The sequence below is a fragment of the Anopheles nili genome, chromosome 3, assembly GCF_943737925.1.
Source record: "Anopheles nili chromosome 3, idAnoNiliSN_F5_01, whole genome shotgun sequence".
Classification (NCBI taxonomy): Eukaryota; Metazoa; Arthropoda; class Insecta; order Diptera; family Culicidae; genus Anopheles; species Anopheles nili.
Genome location: NC_071292.1, coordinates 58,952,466 through 58,972,049, shown reverse-complemented (window position 1 = coordinate 58,972,049; position 19,584 = coordinate 58,952,466). Strand labels below are relative to the sequence as shown.

At 48.4% G+C, this 19,584-nt stretch overlaps 4 protein-coding genes across 4 annotated transcripts in view; 3 read left to right on the top strand and 1 right to left on the bottom strand.

Moving 5' to 3' along the window:
* Positions 1-15,379, top strand: part of LOC128724714 (uncharacterized) — a 31,702-nt gene extending 16,323 nt beyond the window's left edge. The window contains exons 6-17 of the mRNA XM_053818436.1: positions 3,170-3,381; positions 4,364-4,487; positions 5,797-5,852; positions 5,933-6,723; positions 6,977-7,041; positions 7,504-9,564; positions 9,649-9,928; positions 10,003-10,126; positions 12,336-13,277; positions 13,557-13,571; positions 14,070-14,305; positions 14,530-15,379. Of these exons, the coding sequence (XP_053674411.1) occupies positions 3,170-3,381; positions 4,364-4,487; positions 5,797-5,852; positions 5,933-6,723; positions 6,977-7,041; positions 7,504-9,564; positions 9,649-9,928; positions 10,003-10,126; positions 12,336-13,277; positions 13,557-13,571; positions 14,070-14,305; positions 14,530-14,767 (5,144 nt within the window). The 3' untranslated portion in view covers positions 14,768-15,379. The remainder of the gene's footprint in view (positions 1-3,169; positions 3,382-4,363; positions 4,488-5,796; positions 5,853-5,932; positions 6,724-6,976; positions 7,042-7,503; positions 9,565-9,648; positions 9,929-10,002; positions 10,127-12,335; positions 13,278-13,556; positions 13,572-14,069; positions 14,306-14,529) is intronic.
* Positions 15,380-15,644: 265 nt separating this feature from the next.
* On the bottom strand, positions 15,645-16,231 carry LOC128723282 (uncharacterized). The gene is made up of 3 exons (XM_053817006.1): positions 16,127-16,231; positions 15,888-16,025; positions 15,645-15,815 (listed from the first exon to the last, which is right to left on the bottom strand). The coding sequence occupies exons 1-3, from the start codon at positions 16,226-16,228 to the stop codon at positions 15,735-15,737; spliced, it is 321 nt and encodes a 106-aa protein (XP_053672981.1). The 5' UTR covers positions 16,229-16,231; the 3' UTR covers positions 15,645-15,734.
* Positions 16,232-16,824: 593 nt separating this feature from the next.
* Positions 16,825-17,794, top strand: LOC128723281 (uncharacterized). Its single transcript, XM_053817005.1, has 3 exons — positions 16,825-16,920; positions 16,988-17,451; positions 17,529-17,794. The coding sequence occupies exons 1-3, from the start codon at positions 16,896-16,898 to the stop codon at positions 17,727-17,729; spliced, it is 690 nt and encodes a 229-aa protein (XP_053672980.1). The 5' UTR covers positions 16,825-16,895; the 3' UTR covers positions 17,730-17,794.
* A 431-nt stretch (positions 17,795-18,225) lies between these two features.
* Positions 18,226-19,506, top strand: LOC128723280 (queuosine salvage protein). The gene has a single exon (XM_053817004.1). The coding sequence runs from the start codon at positions 18,279-18,281 to the stop codon at positions 19,302-19,304; it is 1,026 nt and encodes a 341-aa protein (XP_053672979.1). The 5' UTR covers positions 18,226-18,278; the 3' UTR covers positions 19,305-19,506.
* The last annotated feature ends 78 nt before the right edge of the window (positions 19,507-19,584 follow it).

Here is a 19,584-nt window from a genome sequence, read left to right as displayed (position 1 = left end):
ACACGTTTACAAAAAGAAGCTGTGCGAATGTGTTACCTTCTGTATTTACACGAGGCAATGAGTCAGAGTATAGTAGCACTCAAAGAGATTCCCATCATGGGATATTATTAGGGGATCTTCTTGTAATGCAGGGATGTCCGTCTGAAATTCCTACACCCCACGAGAATGTTTACGCCATCAGTGAGACATCAATCAATTAAAATACCCGACTTGTTTGTTAAAGTAAAATCGCCCTTCAACAAAGCTTAACGAAGGATCTAAATTCAAGATATAAATTTATTAGCTAGTGTTTAAATTAATTCAATTTTATGGATCCTTACACACGTTTTTAAAAGTTTGTTGAGCTGTGTATCATAATTACCATTTTTATCAGTATTTGTCAACCCGATATCTAAACACTGCCCGGTAGCATCCAATCAGATCGCACGTAACCGAGCTTTAAAGATTTCGTTCGTGAAACTCGATAAAAATTCCGACCATCCGTGTTTGAACCAAAACGCACGAACGTCATCGCTTATCGCCTAAAGCTATCAGGAAGGCGCCACCGTTTTAACAAAACCTTGCCCTCGGTAAGCCACCGGAGATTAGACCCCAGCGGTCCGCGAGTTTGGGCCGGATGAACTTGACACCGCAACATCGCGATTACGTTCGCCGGTGGCTCACCTTTCGCTCTTCAATTTCGCGACCTTCGTGCCCTTCACGCGCCACACGATCTGCCACCCTATGGGCCGGTCTCCATTTGCATCTTGCTGCGTTTGCTGCAACCGCAATCGGCGGGTGCTGCACCGGAGCGAATCGAAATTAATTTCAGCGTCCTTCTCCCTTTTCTCAACCTCACCTCTGGCGCTGGTCAGGGAAACAGGTTCCGATCGAAGGACGAAGGACATTCAAGGACGTCACGTTAACCGTCAAAGCGGTGCATCGAGTGCTGCCGCATTGAAGCCCAAAATGCACTTGCGGCTGATTCGATTCCGCAAACGCAATCGGCGCCCGTTTTTCCCGTTCGACTTCATTTGTGGTTACCGCATCGCTTTTTGCTGGGCTTGGGATTCGCCGCGATCGGTAAATGAAGATCGCATTTTCTTTCCGTTCCGCTAGGCGTGAAATCGGTGTGCGATTGATTTAGCCTTCCTCCCTCGCCTATGCAAATGTGGCAGTGGCTACGCCTCTCCATTCACCAGAAAAGGACACAAAGCAGATGGCACATGCACCAGCCAGCCATGTGGAAAACACGCAATTTTGGATTCGTTTTCAAACGGTCCTTCCTTGGCGGGGTACACCGCTTCACCGTCGGTAGCTCCACGCAAACGGTCAATGATAATTTGCGTGATCAATCGAAACCAACGACCGGAGGTTTAACTGACCAAGGCGACCAGCTCCAGCGTAAGAAGGTGAAAAACTCGACCGAACTCGAGCAGGGGGTGTGTTTTTCTTCGCTTTTCACTAATGGCGTGCAGCTCGCCGGAACGCTGGTTCCTCGTTGTTTCGTGTGTCAGTCTTTTTTTCTGGAGCGTTGTCTTTCCGTAGGTCGTGTCGTTTCTTGTTTTCGGTTTCTGTTTTGTTTCACCGCGATGCTCTTTACGTTTGTTTGCCAATTTTTTTGTTTGTTTGTTCCATTCCACTAGCTACAAGTTGCAGATTTTTTTTTGTTTGCCTCTTTGGTTCACATCAAAATGGAATCAATTCGTAATCTTTACCTGTTTGTTGCTTTTTTTTATTCTCTACAGACCCGCTGGTTGTTGGATCTTGCTTTCTTTGAGTACAAACGTTGCTTGAGCGTTGAAAGTACCACTTAGGCATATCAGTGTACAATTTACTGCCATGATGCGACATTTAGAGCCACTGCCTGTCAGTGGCATTAATTTTTCAACCAAGGACACGTTACCAATAACATGCATCTGTGCCCGGTTGCAAAAGAAATGTGCATTTATCAGCGGACGTGAGAAAATGCACACTTTTTTTGTCGATGCCATTTAGTGAAAATCCCAATTGAAAGCAGGAAGCTGTTTAATTGAAATGAGTGTAACAATTGCTACAAACCATCGCGAGTATGAGCGTGTTTATACAAACCATTTATTCCTTTGCCTTCGGATGTTTGCTTTGCGTCATTTGCTTCTTTTTTTCTTCACACAACCAGCGCCATTGACGTAATTTTATCATCTTAAAATACGCACACGCATACACTCGCTATGAATAAGAATGGTTGTTGAACAAAAAATACCCCACAAAAGAGTTTTGACAACTGGGAGTGTTTTTTATCGAGATATAAAACCGAGCACACATCGCTCAAGAGCTGCCCGGCGACCGAGTCGAGCGTAGAATGCTAATTAAAGCAACATCTCGCATCATCGGGCAACATCATCAGGACGCTCAGCAAGCGCGTGGTTGAGAACTAAAGGGACGCAATGCATGGGGGGGGAGTCGATTCCAATCAAGGATTGCACGTCGCCATCTTGACCTCGACCATCACGATAATTGCATGTACTCGGGCGCAAAACGTAACGAGTTTAAAATGGCCTAGCCTGATCGACGTGCCGGCCCTAAGCGGCTGGATTAAGCGATTGAAGCCGCCAGGGGTAAATCTGCATGTCACTCGCACGCGGCCAATGCACATTAGTGCTGACCTCTCCGCTTGTCTTGCCAGCGACTTTAACATTAGACGCACTGAAGGACGGAGCTAAAAAGGGGAGAAAAAATAGGAGCACAACAAACCTCCCGTATGTCGGGGAGGTTCGAGTGCCTCAAGAGCACCTGAGATGCGTCCACGCGCGTGAAACGTGTACTCTAAGCAGCCTCATCCATCTCAACCGCTGAGTGTGAAATTATTAATTGCATCCCATTATGGCACGTGTCTCTACGACAACTTCTCTCCCACCAGCTTTTTCCAGAGCGCTAGGTTGCTCTATCTTTGACGCACTGTACGCAAACTTTTCTCGTTTTTCCTTCTCCTTGTGTTTCGGTAATTATCGCTAGCGCATGGTTTTGTTCGTCTCTGTCTTGTTTCCTTCTTTTCGCTGCTTCCACAGCGATCTGTCTTTCTTTCTTCGGGTCGAAACCGACTATTGCATTCTCACCCGCAGCAGCAGAAGCTAATCGATTTGTCGTTTTTCTTTTTATGTATGCCCGCCTATTTTCACCCCGTTTCGATGCACGGACCCTCGACCACTAGATCTACCGCTATGGGAAGGTCAACAGCAGCATCACAGCCCGAGCGATCAGCACTTCGAGCTGAAGCGACTGATTCAGAAGATCCTGGAGGAGATCGCCAAGCTGCCGGAGCTGCTGAACCACAGTGGCCTTCCGCTACGGCCGGAAGAACATTTGCCGTACTTCGATCCGAAGAAGTACGAACAACTGTTAGCCACTGCGGTGTTAAATAAGGTAAGGTTCCTTCCACTCTCGCTGCCGCAGCAAAGCTCGAAGATGGCACGCGGCAAGATTACCCTGACCCGGGGGCGGATTATCCTTCGCGCTACCTAGTGACATAATTGATTTGCCAAACTCCTTCGACGAAGGTGCGATAAGGCGGTCACCGGCGCTTGCTCGTGGTGATTCAGTCCGGTTCAGCTGCGATGGTAAAGAACGTCCGCGTAACCCACATCACGCGTCAGTTCGGTCAGTTCTGCAAGCCAACCGAGAGCGTCATGTGCAGGTTGTCGTGAGCATCGCCTGTTGTCCGTCCATTCCCCAGGATCACTCATGGTGCACCATGTGGTGCTTTGAGACAACGAAATCGAACTATACCACAGACAGGTGCTACCGTCGTCGTCGGTTACACTTGTGAGGATTCCTTCCTCGCCGGTGCTCGTGACCCGGCTTTACGGAAACTCGACAATTCTACCCATTCTCTAGGGTCTATCAGTACGAGCTGGAGCTCCCAGCGGAACTTCAGAGTAGTCAGTTTGTAACCTGCCACACTGAAGGTAGTCGTTGGTCGGCATGTCCGAAGAATAAAAACGCCCGCCTAGTTGGACACAAAACAAGTGAGCATAGGCAATCATCACGCGCTTGTTAGCGATATATATCGCCGGTGTCTTTGACGTGTTTCCGGGGAATCGATTGATAGTCGTTATCTTGGAACGAAACGCCAACTCGGGTCCATGCTGGCTTCTCCACTGACGGGATCTTAGTCGCTAGTTCTGACGGTAGCGAGTGAAGTTTGAAGAGTACGATCGAACGGAAGTTAATTACAAAACCCGTTCTGGAAAGGAGTACCCGTCAACCGGTTCTAAGTGTTCTAAGCCCTCAGGTGTAGAATTTGTTTCCCTGCAGCCCCATCAGACAGCAATGCTCGGTGTCATTACGGTTATCATCGGTGTGGTCTATCTGTACTTTGTGATCGAATACTTTCTTCTCGCCCCAGGTGGTGGACGACTATCGGAATCCGAAAAACTTCACTAACAGCGGCGACGTGGCCGGAAAGTCGACTGGTGTCGCCACACCGTTTGGTGCGGTTGATATCAACCACAATCAGCTGACCGAAACAGGTGAGTTTTTTTGTTTGCGTCGCGAACGATCGCGAGTTCCTGTTGCATATCGAATCCTCTGCTTCGGATGGCGCGCATTGAACGGGATCGAGATTCGATCCTTCCCCGGAGGGTCCTGTCTGTTGTGTGGTTGTGAAAGGTTGTGCATTCCTAGCCTTGTGTTCCTTTGTTTGTTCGGCTTGCCATGCGAAAACGCACATTCTTTTACTGTTTGAGTAGTTCCTTGATATCGGACTTCTCGATCGGATCGTCCGCTTATCGCGAGGAGCTTGTTTTGCTGTGTCGCCAACTGCTTACAGTGTTTTCTACTTTCCACTCGGCCTCAGATAACTAGGTACAGTTTTATGGTTGAACTTTCGTTTAGTGCGAGCCTCCTGAAACGAATTTTGATAGGTTCTTCCATGAAATTGACCGAAACAATGCGTAAAACGACTGAAAATCTGATCCAATTATACAACTTTCTGTTTCACTTTCGGCAGCCGGCCCTTCTTGAGCTCACTAGACAGGACCCGGTTGTTGGCGGGTTTCAAGTTTTCAGTTTTTAATTTTTTAACCTCCATAAAACGCGAACCACACGAAACCTTCGCGACGTTTTGTCAGAAGGATTAAGACTGCTTAGACAAACTGTTATGAACTTTAATCTGTGAGACTCGGGAGCCTTCGGAAAGCTCAATCTACTGGCGCCCCGGGTGATTACGGTGGTGGTTCGATTGTTTTAAAATTGACCACATGGAGAAGACGGTGGCATAACAAGCCCTCGAAGTCATCGCCAAGGAACGTAGAAATAATTGCATTAATGCAAGGTGACCAGCCCTGTTCTTCTTGTTCGAAATGTGCCGCTCAACCTGCTGCCGGTGTGTACGAACGAAGGAGCAATGTTTTTGGGTAATGCAATTAGCAATCGCCCCCATCGGTGCAGGGCGTGTGTCCGGTGCAAGTGTGTCCTGCGTCTTGTGTTGTTTTGTTTCGTTTGTTGTGATTTACTCGATTTGCCCGATCGGCTGCCATCGTAAGAGTGACATTTAAATAGAACTTGTCCGCTCGAAGACGCCCTTGAACGTTTACTGAGAAAGGCTTCGAGAAAGTCGCGTTCCCTGGCACGCCGTCGGGTGCACTTCCGCCGAAGGTCAAACTCCCGGAGTTCGAGGATAGGATAGCCGTAAGGCTATTTGCACTTATTTTTGCAACACCTACCGCTAATGCTTCCATTCGCGTGTCGTATGACAAACGGCTGTTACATGACTTTGTCTCGTTTTTCTGTTCATTTTCCATACGCACCCTTTTTTTCCCATTGGCTCTGGCGTTGTAGCTGGTAACCACCGTGGTTTGCTGAGCGAAGAAACCCTCAGACAGATGTCCTTAGCGGTAAGTAGCAAACACGGGAGAGGGCTCTAAATTGCGCCTCGGCAACGTACCAATATTGGTTTCCGTATTCGCTCGATCAGGCTGACGACGTGCACCCACACGAAGGCGTCAGCTACGGTGCCACCGGCGATCGGAGGCTTTCCGACACGGACGAGTCCTATCTGAGTGATTACATCCAACGGCACAAGGTGCCCCTGCCTGATCTATCCGACACCACCGGTTCTGGTTCTGGTGCCGAGGACGACGATCTGCAGTCGCTCAAATCGAACGCCACCGATGGTACGTGGGAGGAAAACTGGCTGTTTCGCAAGCGACAACTGAAAACGACCGAATCCTCGATCGCAATGCTCGTGCCGTCACCGACGGAGGAAGTGAAAGCGCTGATTGGTGATAAGAATGCTGACGAAATCAGTGATCTCTCGGAGGCCGGCTCCGATTGTGAGGGATACGAATCAGACGGTCAGCTGAATGCCGGCAAGGACAGTTCCCGGGACGAGGATCATCCCGAAGGAGCCTCGAGTAGCAAAGAGACGAGCGAGGGCATTTCGTCCTCATCTAAGACGCAAGATTTACTAGACGAGCACCTGCCGCCGGATAGTCTGGTGTCGATCAACTCATTACCGGTTAATGAAGAGATCCTGTCGGAAGCCAAAAACAGCCTCCTGCTCAGTGAGCAATCGACACCAAATCACACAACCGCCGGTATCAGGCTGGTTGATGACCTGATCAGTATGGAACCGGTCGGAGAAAAGGTCGAAACTACCAATCCTGCCCTGACAAATCCTTTCCTGGTTGATGTGTTCGAACCGAACAATGGCGTCATTACCGATGACGTGAAGTTACTCCAGCGTACCGAAGCCGGTGACAGTCGGTAAGTGAGACGGTCGACGCCACAAATCGATAATACAACACATACGCACACGCAACATAGTTCCCCTGCTTGCAAACAGCTTCATCCTGCTAACACTTTGCATGTATGTAGCCTCTGTAAATGTCCTGAGATTTTTGTGCCTGCTTGTCAACAGTACAGATTGTAAAATCCTTTTGTGAAACACACATTACGACTGTCCTCATGAAAGAATAAGTGTGTCTAATGCCCTGTTCGTTTGTCCTTTCTTCTGCAGCTCCGTCACAGAAACCCACAACGCCGGCGGCTACGGAGACCGAAAAGAAGTCCCAATAGATCGAGGTAAGTCATCCCGCCCGGCAGAAATCTTACAGTTTACCATAACCCTTCGCTCGACTAGCAGATCCAGTGTACTAGCAACCCCACCTAAGAGTAACCCTCCGAACAAGAACCCCCTGTAGGGTATTAACCGTACACCTGACACCTGCATTGTTCATTTTGCTTCCACCTTCGTTTTTCTTGCCCCGATAAACCCAAAATGCACCACACGGCACGGTATGGATCGGCACACTAACACGGCTCTCAAACCAAACGAACCCCTATTCCTAACCATGTCTTCCTCAGCACCACCGCACCATACGCATTCGAATGTTTCTCCATCAAATCCCGTAGCAGATAGTGTAGTAATCGTAGCGGATAGTGTAGTGGATAGCCAACCTGGTAGCGGTGCTAGTGATAGTGATGTAACCGACGACATCGTCGATAGAAGGAATACTAACAGACCTGAGTGTTTACGAACGGAAGAGCTGCAATTGCTGATGCTGGAAACTCTGCCACTAGTGGGTTCGCCGGAGCAGGAGGTCCAATCGCCTCACCCGACGATGCTTTCCTTCACGGACGTGTTCGATCAGTTGGCGAGGACCTCACCACTGATGGCCATCTCCGAGGAGCAGCCACCGGCAGTACTCCTAGAAGCAGCCAATACTGCTCGCTTCAACTTGGAAGCGTTTGAGAACGATTTCGTGAGACCGGAAGGTCCTCCGGGAATCATCGCCGTTACCGAGCAGATGGAAGCATACTGTGAGCAACTAAAAGGGCTGCTAGTCGGTCCTGATCTGGATACTGGAGAATTGGAACCAACAGAAAATGCTTCGATCATGGAAGAGGCCATGTTTTCGACGACAAGCGGCATGCCTTCAGAACAGCACAGTGATGATCATGAAACGATTTCCAAATCAACTGACACTCCCGATGCATGCCAGCGTGAGCAAACTTCCACTCCGGTAGCATCAGAAAACGATACGATCGAGGCCTTACATGCGAGGACAACAAGCATACCAACAGAAGAAGACGATAATGTACATGAAACGGTTTCCAAATACCCTGAATCATTCGATGAACAAGAGAAATGCGAAGGCATGCAAGATTCTGAACCACCACCGTTAGATAGCTCAATTTTGATCAACAATTCGATGCATGAAATCAAAGAAGCTGACCCCTCGCAGGGTGATAACATGTCTACAGAACAGGACGAGGATGACGATCAAACTATTTCAGAAATGGTGGAGATATCTGTGGAGCAAACAGCTTGCCAGAGCATGCATGCTTTTAAATCGATACCGTCTGATTCGAATGAAGAAAAGCTCGATCTTTCGCTAGACGATTGCGTTCCAACAGAACAGAACGATACGAACAATGTAACGATTTCTAAATTGCAAGAGACATCCGATGAACAGATAGCAAGTCACAATGAGCAAGGGTTCAAACCGGACTTGCAAGCTGATGAGGAGTTTGAAGCGATTTCTGAATCGGCGGAGGCCCTCAATGAGCTGGGAGTGTACCAAAATGAGACCCAGCACGTCGACGAGGATCTCACGCAGGTGAAACAGATTCCATGCACGGACCCTACGGTATCAATGCTTTGCGAAACGGACGATACTGTCCTAATCGACGACATAACTCTATCTGATAGTTTGTTGGAAGAAGGCTCAGATGAGTCTTCCGCATCGGGACCATCAGCAAGTGATTTCATCGTTGAAAAAGGCGAGATACCTTCAATGACTATCATGGAACAACCAGAGTGCTATAGCGAAAATACCGCGCAGGTAGTAGAACAAGAAGAGAATGATCATGTCGTCATCGAATTCACACAAACAGAAGATCATCCTTGCAAGGATCATACGAATGACGAACTACTCTTACAAACAGCAGAAAGTGTTGACAATCTGAACCTCATCGAATGTGCAGAAGAAGTGGTAGCAGTATTTGAAGAACCGGTGGCTTTTCCAGATACAAGCTTCGAGTTGAGCGAATCACCAGAGGCGTTGCGAGTGTCCTCACCAAATCCCGCACATCACATCGTGACCGTCCAGCACACACCATCTGCTGAACAACCCGCTTCCACGGTGACTAACGACGCCGATGATTCATCAACCGCGGCGACGTGCTCAGGCAGCGACGAGACAATGCTGGCATCGATGGAATCCCAGGCAGAGTCCAAGATCGAGGACACCAGCATGCCATTTAGCGACACAGAGCTTCCCTCCCTTTCATCGCCATTAACATCGTTTTCTAGCCACACACTCACTACCACCCTTAACAATAGCATCTCAACTAACCTCACGGGACGGGCCTCGTCACCTAGCATTGGCACTAACCCCCCGAATAGCCATCTTTTCGTAAGCGAATCTTTGCTAGACGTCCTAGCGCCCGCCAATGCCACCGCTGATTGTTCGATCGTTGCAGCACAAAAAGAACCCGAACAGCAGCTTAGCTGCGATGCTGGTGATCACGCGCTCCTGCAAGGCTCTGGGGATGAACAGACACAAGACACGTCTTTGGATGTACCGGATAACTTGATACCAGGTAAGTCGATACGCTCAGTTGGCGTTTTAGTTCCTTTGTTGGAGGAGATCCTTACCGTCTTTGGGTCTGTGTCTTTGTGCGTAGGATCCATTGCAGAGCGAGAGCATCTGAAGTGGCGTAATGCCAAACCGATCGCGAACAATCCGTACTCTCCGGACGCCCTGCAACGCCGGTTGTCGGAAAAAAGCCGACCAACCAGTATGATCGAGATCGATCGTCTGGTGCGTAAGGAGACCGCTCCAGCAGCCGTCGCCGGTGTACTCTTGGACGACTCTGATCCTCCGAGAGAACCCACGGACTCTGGGACGGAAAACGATCGCTCCCTGCAATCGGTCATCGGTGGTGCGCTATTGGAGAAGAAAAAGTAAGTTGAAATCCCACTGATCTGCCCTTGCGATGGTGCATTAATCACCTTTCTCACACGAATCATCATCCAAGGATTGGGCGAGAGTACTACATCAACGATCCTGAGCGGCTGCGAACGACCGGTGGGTCGGTAAAACAAACACTTGGGCTGACGCAGCAACAGCAGCAGCTATCGCATAGCACCGATGATGAGAAAGTGAGTCACCAAACCTATTACCATCTACCGACCGATTCCTACATCATGGAGCGGTTTCTGAACAACGGTCCGGCTTCCAGTGTGCGTTCACCGGTGGGTCGGTCACCTTCTACGCGCTCCAATCGAAGTCTACCACAGAATGAAGCAGGCCAACAGGGTGGCTCAGCAGCCCATCGGGCGGCTTCGGTTGATTTGGGCTATCAAACCAAAACGCCTTCGGCCGCGGGGAGCGATACGGCGGTCGATATTCCTGCGCATATCATCGCGCAGTTTGAGCAGGAAACGCTTCACAGCGATTACAAACGGGACAGCTTCCGAGCTCGGCATGCCACCACGCGCCAGTTCGTGCTGAATCCCATCTTCGATGAGCAGGTTTCTCCGGGTGTGACTGAAGCGCAGGAACGCTCGGTTCGATCGCTACCCCGAAAGTCCTCTCGGTCTGGTTCGGGCGATCCTGATCCTTTACTGGCGGATGCTCGGACTCGTCCGGGACCCGTCGCGGAAACTGTCTTTACCAACCTTTGCACGTTGCGTCGCAGTACGAGCGTGAAAAACCGAATCGAGCAGTTTTCCGCTTTTCCCGTCATTCGGCGGACGGACAGCTACCGATCGACCCTGAGCAAATGAGCTGACTTAGGCGATCGCGCTGGGGAACGGTATCGGTGCAATACTAGCCTTCAAGCGAAACAGTGCCAACGAAACCAAAACAAGTACACACGTGCGCCTGGCAAGGGTGTTGAGTATCCTTGCCGTGTTGTGCGCGCGATGCGGATCAGACACAGTGATCCTATATTTTAAATGGAGTGGCAGAGTGCATGGGATTGCAGTAGATGTATTTTAGAAACCATCGATAGAGATTATAACCACTAGCGGATGATTAGTTCATAAGATGGGTGACCGTGATCGAGTGATCGCGTGTCGCATCGTAAAACAAATACACAATATCATCATAGCCCATTACGCTCCATTACGTTCCGTTACATTGTGGTGCTCGTATCGAACAGTTGCAGCATGTTGTCGTGTCCTTTGTCCTTTTGTTCGTTCCGTTCCGTGTATGTTGGTTGATGATTGCTAGCTGAAAAAAAAAGGATGGCCATCTATTTCGGCATGGTGTTTCGGTGTAGTGGCGAAGAGTTTCTATTTTCAGTACAGGTAAAAACGGCAGAACACCTTCAAATCCTACTCACGCAGACGTACACTGACACAGGACACAGGCACAAAAAACACATACTCAAAGACTCAGAGAACACAATGAGATTACAGGCGGTAGAAGGAGGATCGGCAGGAGCGCCCCACGATATCGGCTTGAATGTTCTTTTTTCACCAAAAGTCCCCACGGGGGTAAGTTTTCATTCCGACGACGCCGTCCATCGTCCAGATCAGTGTTTTGGGGGGATCACTTATTCTGGGAGCGGTCAGGAGCGACCAGTAACATACGGTGGTGTACGGTTTTCATTTGCCCAATCGCTTAGCAAACATTACGTCCATTAGAAGCGCATCAAGCATCCGAGGTGGTAGCAATAGATTGGGTTCAAAATGATCGCCCCACGATGGGATCGGCGCATCGAAAAAGCTCGTGGGCTGGTTATTGTAGTGGTGCAAGGCTGACATAGACTAGAGTTCATAAGTGCATCATCATCTTTCATGAGAGCTCAGGCGAGGTGAAACCATGTAACGACACTAATGACGGGGAGCATTATCACATCTACACCATCACTAGCAATCACCATCCAACATATCGGTAACGAACACTCGGCATCATTGGGCATGTTTTAGGTGTAACAGTTCCCCAGCATAGGCTGACGCAGTTACGGAACCATGCTTCATCGATAACTACCCCTTTATTTTTGCCAGTAGTACTAACCCACGGAACTTTGAAGATGCGGAAATGCACGCATCAAGGAATCGTGCAAAAGTGCGGTTATTGTTGTTTTGGTGATCCAAGAATGACGATTCCTCGATACTGCTTCTGAGATATGTTAGTGCATGTTAAGGCGGGTAACATGTGTCACTAACAATCGAACAAACGTGAAAATTGTTAGCCGTGGAGCCGGCTTCAAACTAATATACCTTACTTTACCGTCTCAATAGATCGATAGACTTCTACCGCATACTAACCGGTGTGTGGTAACATTGTACTTGCGCCCTTCTCATAGCTGTTTGTGGTCATCTTGCACGAGACTGATATACTCTTGGCTTTTCCCTACAGTCGCTTATGCTTGGACGCAACCTCGACGACGGTCATGTCCTGCTCCAGATCACATCCGATCCGAACAGCGCCCTCTACCGGTCGAGCAGCTTCGGCAAGCAACGTAACCCCAACTCGGAGGACATCTTTGTGGCGCGACCCATCCAGGTGACGGCCGATGATCCGATCCTGAAAAAGGGCACCAAGGTGAACTACCTCAGCACGGCAGCCAGAGAGATCTTTCTCGTCCCGCTCGAACCGGAACCAAACGGCTCGCTGATGAGCTCATCCTCCGAGCTGAGCGTTCACTCGCCAACCTCGCCATCCGCACGACCGGAACAAGACAGTCTGACGTACAGCGAAGATTCGGATGTGACGCGTATCTACGATCTGACCACGGGAGAGTCAAAGGTGGTTCGAGCTGGTGAAGCGATCACCGTCCAGCGAAAATCGAGCGTAGCGGATCCGGAAATGTGTGATACAATTCTCCAAATCTTACCTCAGCTTGCGAGCCCAGTAAAGCCAGTGCCACCGTCAGTTAGCGCTAGTCCAGTGCCAGTGAATATCGCCTCACCCACACACGCAGCCAGTGAGCAGTCATCAGGAGCGGATGGTCGAGGATACCTCCGTCCGGCTCCATTCCCAGTGAAGCCTCTCTCGCCGGATACGATTAAGTTCTTTGCGCCGAAGCGGAAACTTAGCTTTACCGGTAGCACCAGCAGTTTAGCCGGTGGAGATTCGAAGAATGCCAGTGAGCAGGGTACAACCCACGTGCTTCCATCGATGCACGCCTCATTTCATATCGATTTCCCGGCGTCGCGTACACCCATGGGCAGTGATTTTTCCATCATCGAGAAGGACGTGATCGGAATGCTGCCGTCGGTGAAGGAGCTGGCCAAGTGCTACAGTGGCAGCACGAGTGACATCTCGACAATGCCACCAAAACCACTCTACAAACCACGGGTAAGTAGTGGTAGCGAAATTAGAGTTCCCGCTGTGGTATTGCGATGTTGTGTTGCCGTTGACTTTAGTTTATCATAGTCTATTGAATGGAAGAGAACGGTACGGTCGTGTGAACACAGTTCTGTAGACGTTCTAGGCGTCGTCTAGATCGGTTTGACTCGCTTTTCGGACATTTTGTTTTCTCTTGCAATTGCTTTTATTTTATTTTTGATTTTTACTTTATTTACGGTGATGATGATGATGATGATGATGGTGATGATGGTGTGGATGGCAAAATAGGTCAAGCTTAGAAAGGTAATGTACAGTCATGCGTGTGAAAACGCCACCTAGTCTTGTAACCATTGTTCGTGCATGTATGTGTTGGATAGTATACTACATCCTATCGATCTAGTACATCGAGTCGCATTGAAAGAACTCACAAATTTCAATTGTTAAAAAAAAACGAACACAACAACTCATGAATTAGCGAAACCTCAGCTCATCAACGTACTTGTGCCTCTAATTTTCCCGATCAGAAACAAATCAAACCGCCACATTCACACGCACTGCTGACGGGCGTTTTCAGCATGTTCATTAAACTAATTAAAATCCGCAGTAGTTTACAGCACGACCTAACAAAAATACACCCAACTACACCTCCCGATAAACGAACATCACACCTTCGTGTTGGTTTTCATTGTGATCACTTCTTCATCTGCGGTTGCTTGCAAAACCTTCCTGCCGACGTTTTGTTAATAGACCTTTGTTTTCTGCTCTCCGCTTCGCTTCCATCCCTGGCCGGTGCTTCTGCAGGACTTTGTTCGCCAATCGACGGACGTGCTGAACGAGGAAAGCTCCGATGGGTTGCCAAACGGGATCTCCAAAGGACAGCGACAGTACAGCAGTACGAGCAACATTGCGGTGCGAGATGAAATCCGTGAAATACGCAAGCTCAACCTTGAGGCGTACAAGCAGTCAACGTTCTACCCGATGGCCCCCGGCCACAGCATAACCGCCCGCAGTTTGTCCAAGCAGATCCGTGAGCATAAGTACGTGGTCGACCGGATGAGCTGCTCCGGTGGGGCATACTTTCGGCAATAGTAGTTGTAGTCGTTGTTAGTAGTAGCATTAGTAGTAGCGATAGTACTCTTAGTTGTAGCGCAGCCTAATACTCCTGTGCCTTGCACGCTAGGCACCGGCGAATGGCCGATTAGGCGATCTTCTATTCTTTCCACTTTGCTTCTACGATTTTTTTTTGTTTTTCGGCAAACAGGAACAACGTCACCGACGATCACAAGGGGGGCCATCAGGACGACCCGCTAGCCGTTAGCGCTAGCCCCGGTGTCGGTGGTCTCGGTGATGGCGGTGGCGAGGGCATTATTGATGGTATTGGCAATGGAGGTGACGGGGGTGGCCACACGTCTCCGGAGCGCCCTAGCAGTCCCGTTTTTCAGCCAGGACACCTGAAGAGTAGCATAGAGTTTTTCGAAAGCCTCAGGAAGCAACCGTAAACAACGGAGCGACGGCAGGCGCACGTCCAGGCAACAGACGGCAAACCTGGCAAATACGGCAGGGGATTACAGTAGCACGGAACAAACTCGCGGATTTGAGAGGGATCTCGGCTCCTCTCGAGTCGTTGTGCCATTGCGTTGTGTCGCAGAGCGGAAAATAATGGGTGCATGAGTGGGTGGAAAAGTGGGTCGAAAAGGACGAAGATATTTCAAAAACACATCCTCAATAGCCAGCCGGTGACGGGAATCACTCAACCCGTCGAAATTTCACATAGTCATCGTCCATGCCAAGAACACCCATCCCAGTCACATTTCGTATCGGTTAGCTTTAGGGTAGGCAGGGAGCTCATCTGGGGTTGCGATCGTGCTCAGTCCTCAAACTGCCGGGGTGTAAGACGCTTCGGATTAATTTATTATCGGCCATTGGTTCAAAACGCTTCAGGGTCCATATTATTCATTCTACGGCGCATGTTTTAACATACCATTTGTGGCATTATTTGCAGTTGTTATTTTCTTTTTACATTTTCTTTTCCGTTTTCTCTTTACGGGACTTGCATTTGCTTTTTATACTTTTCATTGCTCATATTTTTTGTTGTTGTTCCTGCATTTTCCTACGGAGCTTCTAGTACGGAACGAAAGACATTCGTTCATGCTTTTCATTTAAACTTAAAAAAGAGAAAATTAAGGATTTGATGGAAAATAAAGCAAGAAAACACAGCCCAGTGGAATCCACTAGCGATGTAAACATCCGATTGTCTAAGTGAATTGGACTATTTATTTATTTTAAAATTGATTGACCAGTCGGGTCCGTTGAGAGAGGCACGCGCTCTACCGAACGTCGAACAATGAATACTGAACAGTGAACAACAGCCCTAGAGGAAATCCCGAATACTGCTCTAGTAATATCGCACCGCATGAGGTTTTGTATGGTGTGTCGCCATTTGCGACGATGTGGCTCGAGCTTGGCTTAACCTCGGTTGCGGTTCAGTCGTTGCATGAAGCAAGCACGGAAGGAATTCAGTCGTACATCGATTTCGCCTTCTTCGAGCTAAAATAAAACATAGAACAACGTTCGTTAATGTTAAGACTGGGGAGCTTGAGGATAGACTATTTTTGGTACCTCGTCAAACTTATAAATCTCCTGATAGCAGGACGGCGAGATGCATTCCCGAACGCATCGCGTTCTTTCGATTCCGTCTAGTATCGTGCATCGATTGCTTTGATCGCAGGCAGACTCATATTCGCGAAAAGTGAGTTCCTAGGGCAAAAGCAACATTAAGCATACTTGTGTTTCATGAAAAGAAACATAAAACAAGCTAGCAATAGCACGGTGCTGTTTGCGACCGTTCAAATACTCACATTTTTGCTGGTTTCCTTGAAATCGTACTCAGGGAACTGGAACACAACCTTGTTAATGTCAGAGGCCCGCGCGACAACGAGGGCGACACCAAGCACTAGCATAGATTTCACCGAGGCAGGATGGGGCATGATTTGGCAGAGTTTTCCTGTATGTCGCTCGTTTGCAATAAGACAAAATCGACAGCCTCGGGTCAATAACTTTTGATTCACGAGCGTTTGTTTACTATTTGCCGCACCAGAACAATAGGCACAGGCCTACCTTGACTACCGATATAAGGCGCATGTGCACAGAAATGTTTGTTGAATTCAAAGTAGTTGCTGAGGAATGCATGAATGCTTGTAGAAATGTGTTTTATTGAAAACTGAGCAAACTTTGATCGTACTATTTAGAAAGAACTCCACGTGCTAGTAGACACGTGTTTGTTGAGTAAAATTTGCATGGAGGCGCCCAGTCCATACTATTTTGTGAATCAAGTTACATTCATTTTTTGCAATCAACTTGAAAAATGTTTATTGGAATAATTGTTCTCATACGTTTATCGATACATCGACAAATAATTTAAGTTATTTCCATGATATAAAGCTTTAAATCACTAGCTGCAAATAATGCAGATCTCCTCAGCTATCGTACAATCATTAGGCACCACGTCAAACGCAGCTGTCAAATTGTTGACACCTACGAAACACCGGGACGTACAGACAACAACAAAACATTGTATAATCGTGGTGCGTGGTTTTATCGCTACAAATTAGTTGATGATTGCTCAAAATGCTTCAACACCGGCACGTTAAAGGTAGGATCGAATCAGAACACATCTGTTGTTTAGCATAAGCTCATCGTTATTTATTTCCTTCCGGTAGGAGTTGCATCTCTCGCGCGTAGCTTCAGCCGTATCGCTCTCAAAGATGGATCCCCCCGTACGATGGTACCGCTTGCTGTACTGAAAAACACGACCTGCTTGGAAAATGCCACCACCCATCTGCAATCCGACCCGATGTGCATTAGACTGAATCAATTCCGGTCCTCGATTGGAAGCGTAGAAATTGGTAACAGCATTCGAAGGTCCCCGCTGATACCGTTGAAAGAAATCATCGACATTCCGCTGGTGTCACGAATCATCGAAGCTCCTGTACAGCGCCCCGACACGCTAGCACCTATAGGAGATAATCTAACGTTGATTCCGACGTTGGACCTCCCTACCGGGACCGTTTCGCCAGATGAGAACGGTAAACAAGCAGCACGGCTGATAGTCATCCGGAGACGCAAAATGCGTAAGCATAAGCTGAAGAAGCTTCGCAAACGCATGAAGTTCGAGTGGTTAAAGGTAAGGTGGAACAGTGTACGGGAAGCGTTTAACGATCGTAGTATTAAATTGCATTTGTTTTGTGCATTTCCTTACAGATACGACAAAGGCGAGAACTTAAGAAGGAGAAACTCTTCCAAGCCGAGCTCATAAATCAGATCAAAGATGCGGAAAAGTTTTCCGCCGAAGCGTACGTTGCTAACAAGCTGCGGCAGGCGACGGAAGTTCCGTTTCCCCGTTTTTGGAAAGGCAAGCGGTTGCCGCAGTTCCTTATCAAACAAAAATTAGGCATGGAATAGCCGGCGCCCTTATGGCAGTAGTATAGTGGATTAAGTATTTCATACGTGAAATATCAAGCATTGTGTCCCATCCCATATGTTGGTTTGAGTAAAAAAAAAGAATTGTTTTATCGTTACACTCTGAAGCATGCTAAAGTAATGTTGAATTATCACCATGTAAGAATGAAAATGCCACTCTACCAACCAGGCCCGAGATAGCTACGTTACCGATAAAATCGATGCTCCATCTAGGTAGAAGCTTATCAACAGTGCTCCATCGCATAAGCAAATCTGTTACCTTACAACGTTCGATCGATAAAATGCATCGAAATGCACATTTTTTCATTCGAAACGAACGCACCCTCCAATCAACAGTACAAAACAAAACCGCGATACATAACTACGTATCTGTGGATATAAACGATGCGGTCTTACGTCAACCCGTTTTCGAGGATAAACAAAGCCCGGATGCAACGCGCGCGCTTTCTAATTAGCCTCAGTCAACCCATAACGCGATTGATCGCACGTGGTACACAGTTTAATACAGTTGGTAATCGCAGCGAGCAAATCATGGCCCTTCTACCGGCGGCATCGAGTGAGCTGATCGTAAAACACGCCCAATACGTTCGCGTGCATGAGCAAGCGATTGAAAAGCTAGCCGACCGGGTGATCCGCGGAATCAAGGACAAAGAAATCGACATCGAAAACTTCTCCCAACACGAGCACCATCCGACGGCGAAGGATCCGAACGCAGCCAATTGGATATTCCTCATCGATGCGCTTAACTTCTGCTTCTGGACACCGGGCACCGATGCAACGAAATGGAAAGTGGACGGCCAAACCGGGTACTTCGCGCTGTGTGCTGCCATAAACCGCGCCATTCGTGAAGGGATCGACATCACGAATCCGGCATTCTACTCCACGATCACGCTCGAGCAGCTCGAGTCGATCATGCGGTCCGATACGGAGGACACCAAAGCACCACTGCTGGAGGAAAGGGTGCGTTGTTTGCACGAGGCGGGACGTGTGCTGCTGGACCGATACGAGGGAAAGTTTGAAAATTGTGTCCGCACTTGTGCCGGCTCGGCGCTAACGCTGCTTCAACGCATCGTGGAGGATTTTCCCTGTTTCCGTGATGAAGCCGTGCTGGCATACGATGGCTCCGAAACGCGAGTGTCCTTTTACAAGCGTGCGCAAATTCTCGTCGGTGATCTGTGGGCCTGTTTCCGTGGACAGGGACTGGGACGGTTTGAGGATATCGACGCGATCACGATGTTCGCCGACTATCGTGTGCCGCAGGTTCTGGTACACTTTGGCGCAATGGCGTACAACGACGATCTGATGGCTTTGCTGAAGGAGGACAAGTTGCTGGAGTTTGGGAGCCGCGAGGAGATGGAGATACGTGGAGCTTCCATTTACGTCGTGGAGCATTTGAAGGCGTTAGTGCGGTTGAAGCTGAGCAAACATCATCCCGATGTGGCGCCGGCGCGCGTAAATGCCATCCTGTTGGACCATTTCTTGTGGGATTACCGCCGGAAGCACGCGGCCGAGTTGGAGTATATTCCGTTCCACAAAACGATCAGCATTTACTATTAATTTGGTCGCTGCTCACAGTCTAATGCCATTCAATCATCACATGCGGTGCTCTCGTAGTAAACGTTCAGTCGAAAGAAATATAGCGCTACGATGCGTTCAGAAACATACTTTTATGACTTTCAGCTAAAATAATTATTTATTCGCGTTTGTATGACCAACACTTTGTAATATAGAACTCATTTGCCACCATGCATTGCAATAAACGGTACAAAAAGTATGCTAAACCAATTTATTCTCCTGTAACCAACGATGAATTACATTACATTAAAAGCTAATAAAC

Excerpts from the sequence above, each read along its gene's own strand:
- LOC128723282 (XM_053817006.1), bottom strand. The coding sequence starts at position 16,228 with ATGCTAGTGCTTGGTGTCGCCCTCGTTGTCGCGCGGGCCTCTGACATT. Across the intron at positions 16,026-16,126 it reads TCAAGGAAACCAGCAAAAAT|GAACTCACTTTTCGCGAATA; the intron begins GTGAGTATTTGA and ends CTTTTGCCCTAG. Across the intron at positions 15,816-15,887 it reads AGATTTATAAGTTTGACGAG|CTCGAAGAAGGCGAAATCGA; the intron begins GTACCAAAAATA and ends GTTTTATTTTAG.
- LOC128723280 (XM_053817004.1), top strand. The coding sequence starts at position 18,279 with ATGGCCCTTCTACCGGCGGCATCGAGTGAGCTGATCGTAAAACACGCC.
- LOC128723281 (XM_053817005.1), top strand. The coding sequence starts at position 16,896 with ATGCTTCAACACCGGCACGTTAAAG. Across the intron at positions 16,921-16,987 it reads TCAACACCGGCACGTTAAAG|GAGTTGCATCTCTCGCGCGT; the intron begins GTAGGATCGAAT and ends TCCTTCCGGTAG. Across the intron at positions 17,452-17,528 it reads TGAAGTTCGAGTGGTTAAAG|ATACGACAAAGGCGAGAACT; the intron begins GTAAGGTGGAAC and ends ATTTCCTTACAG.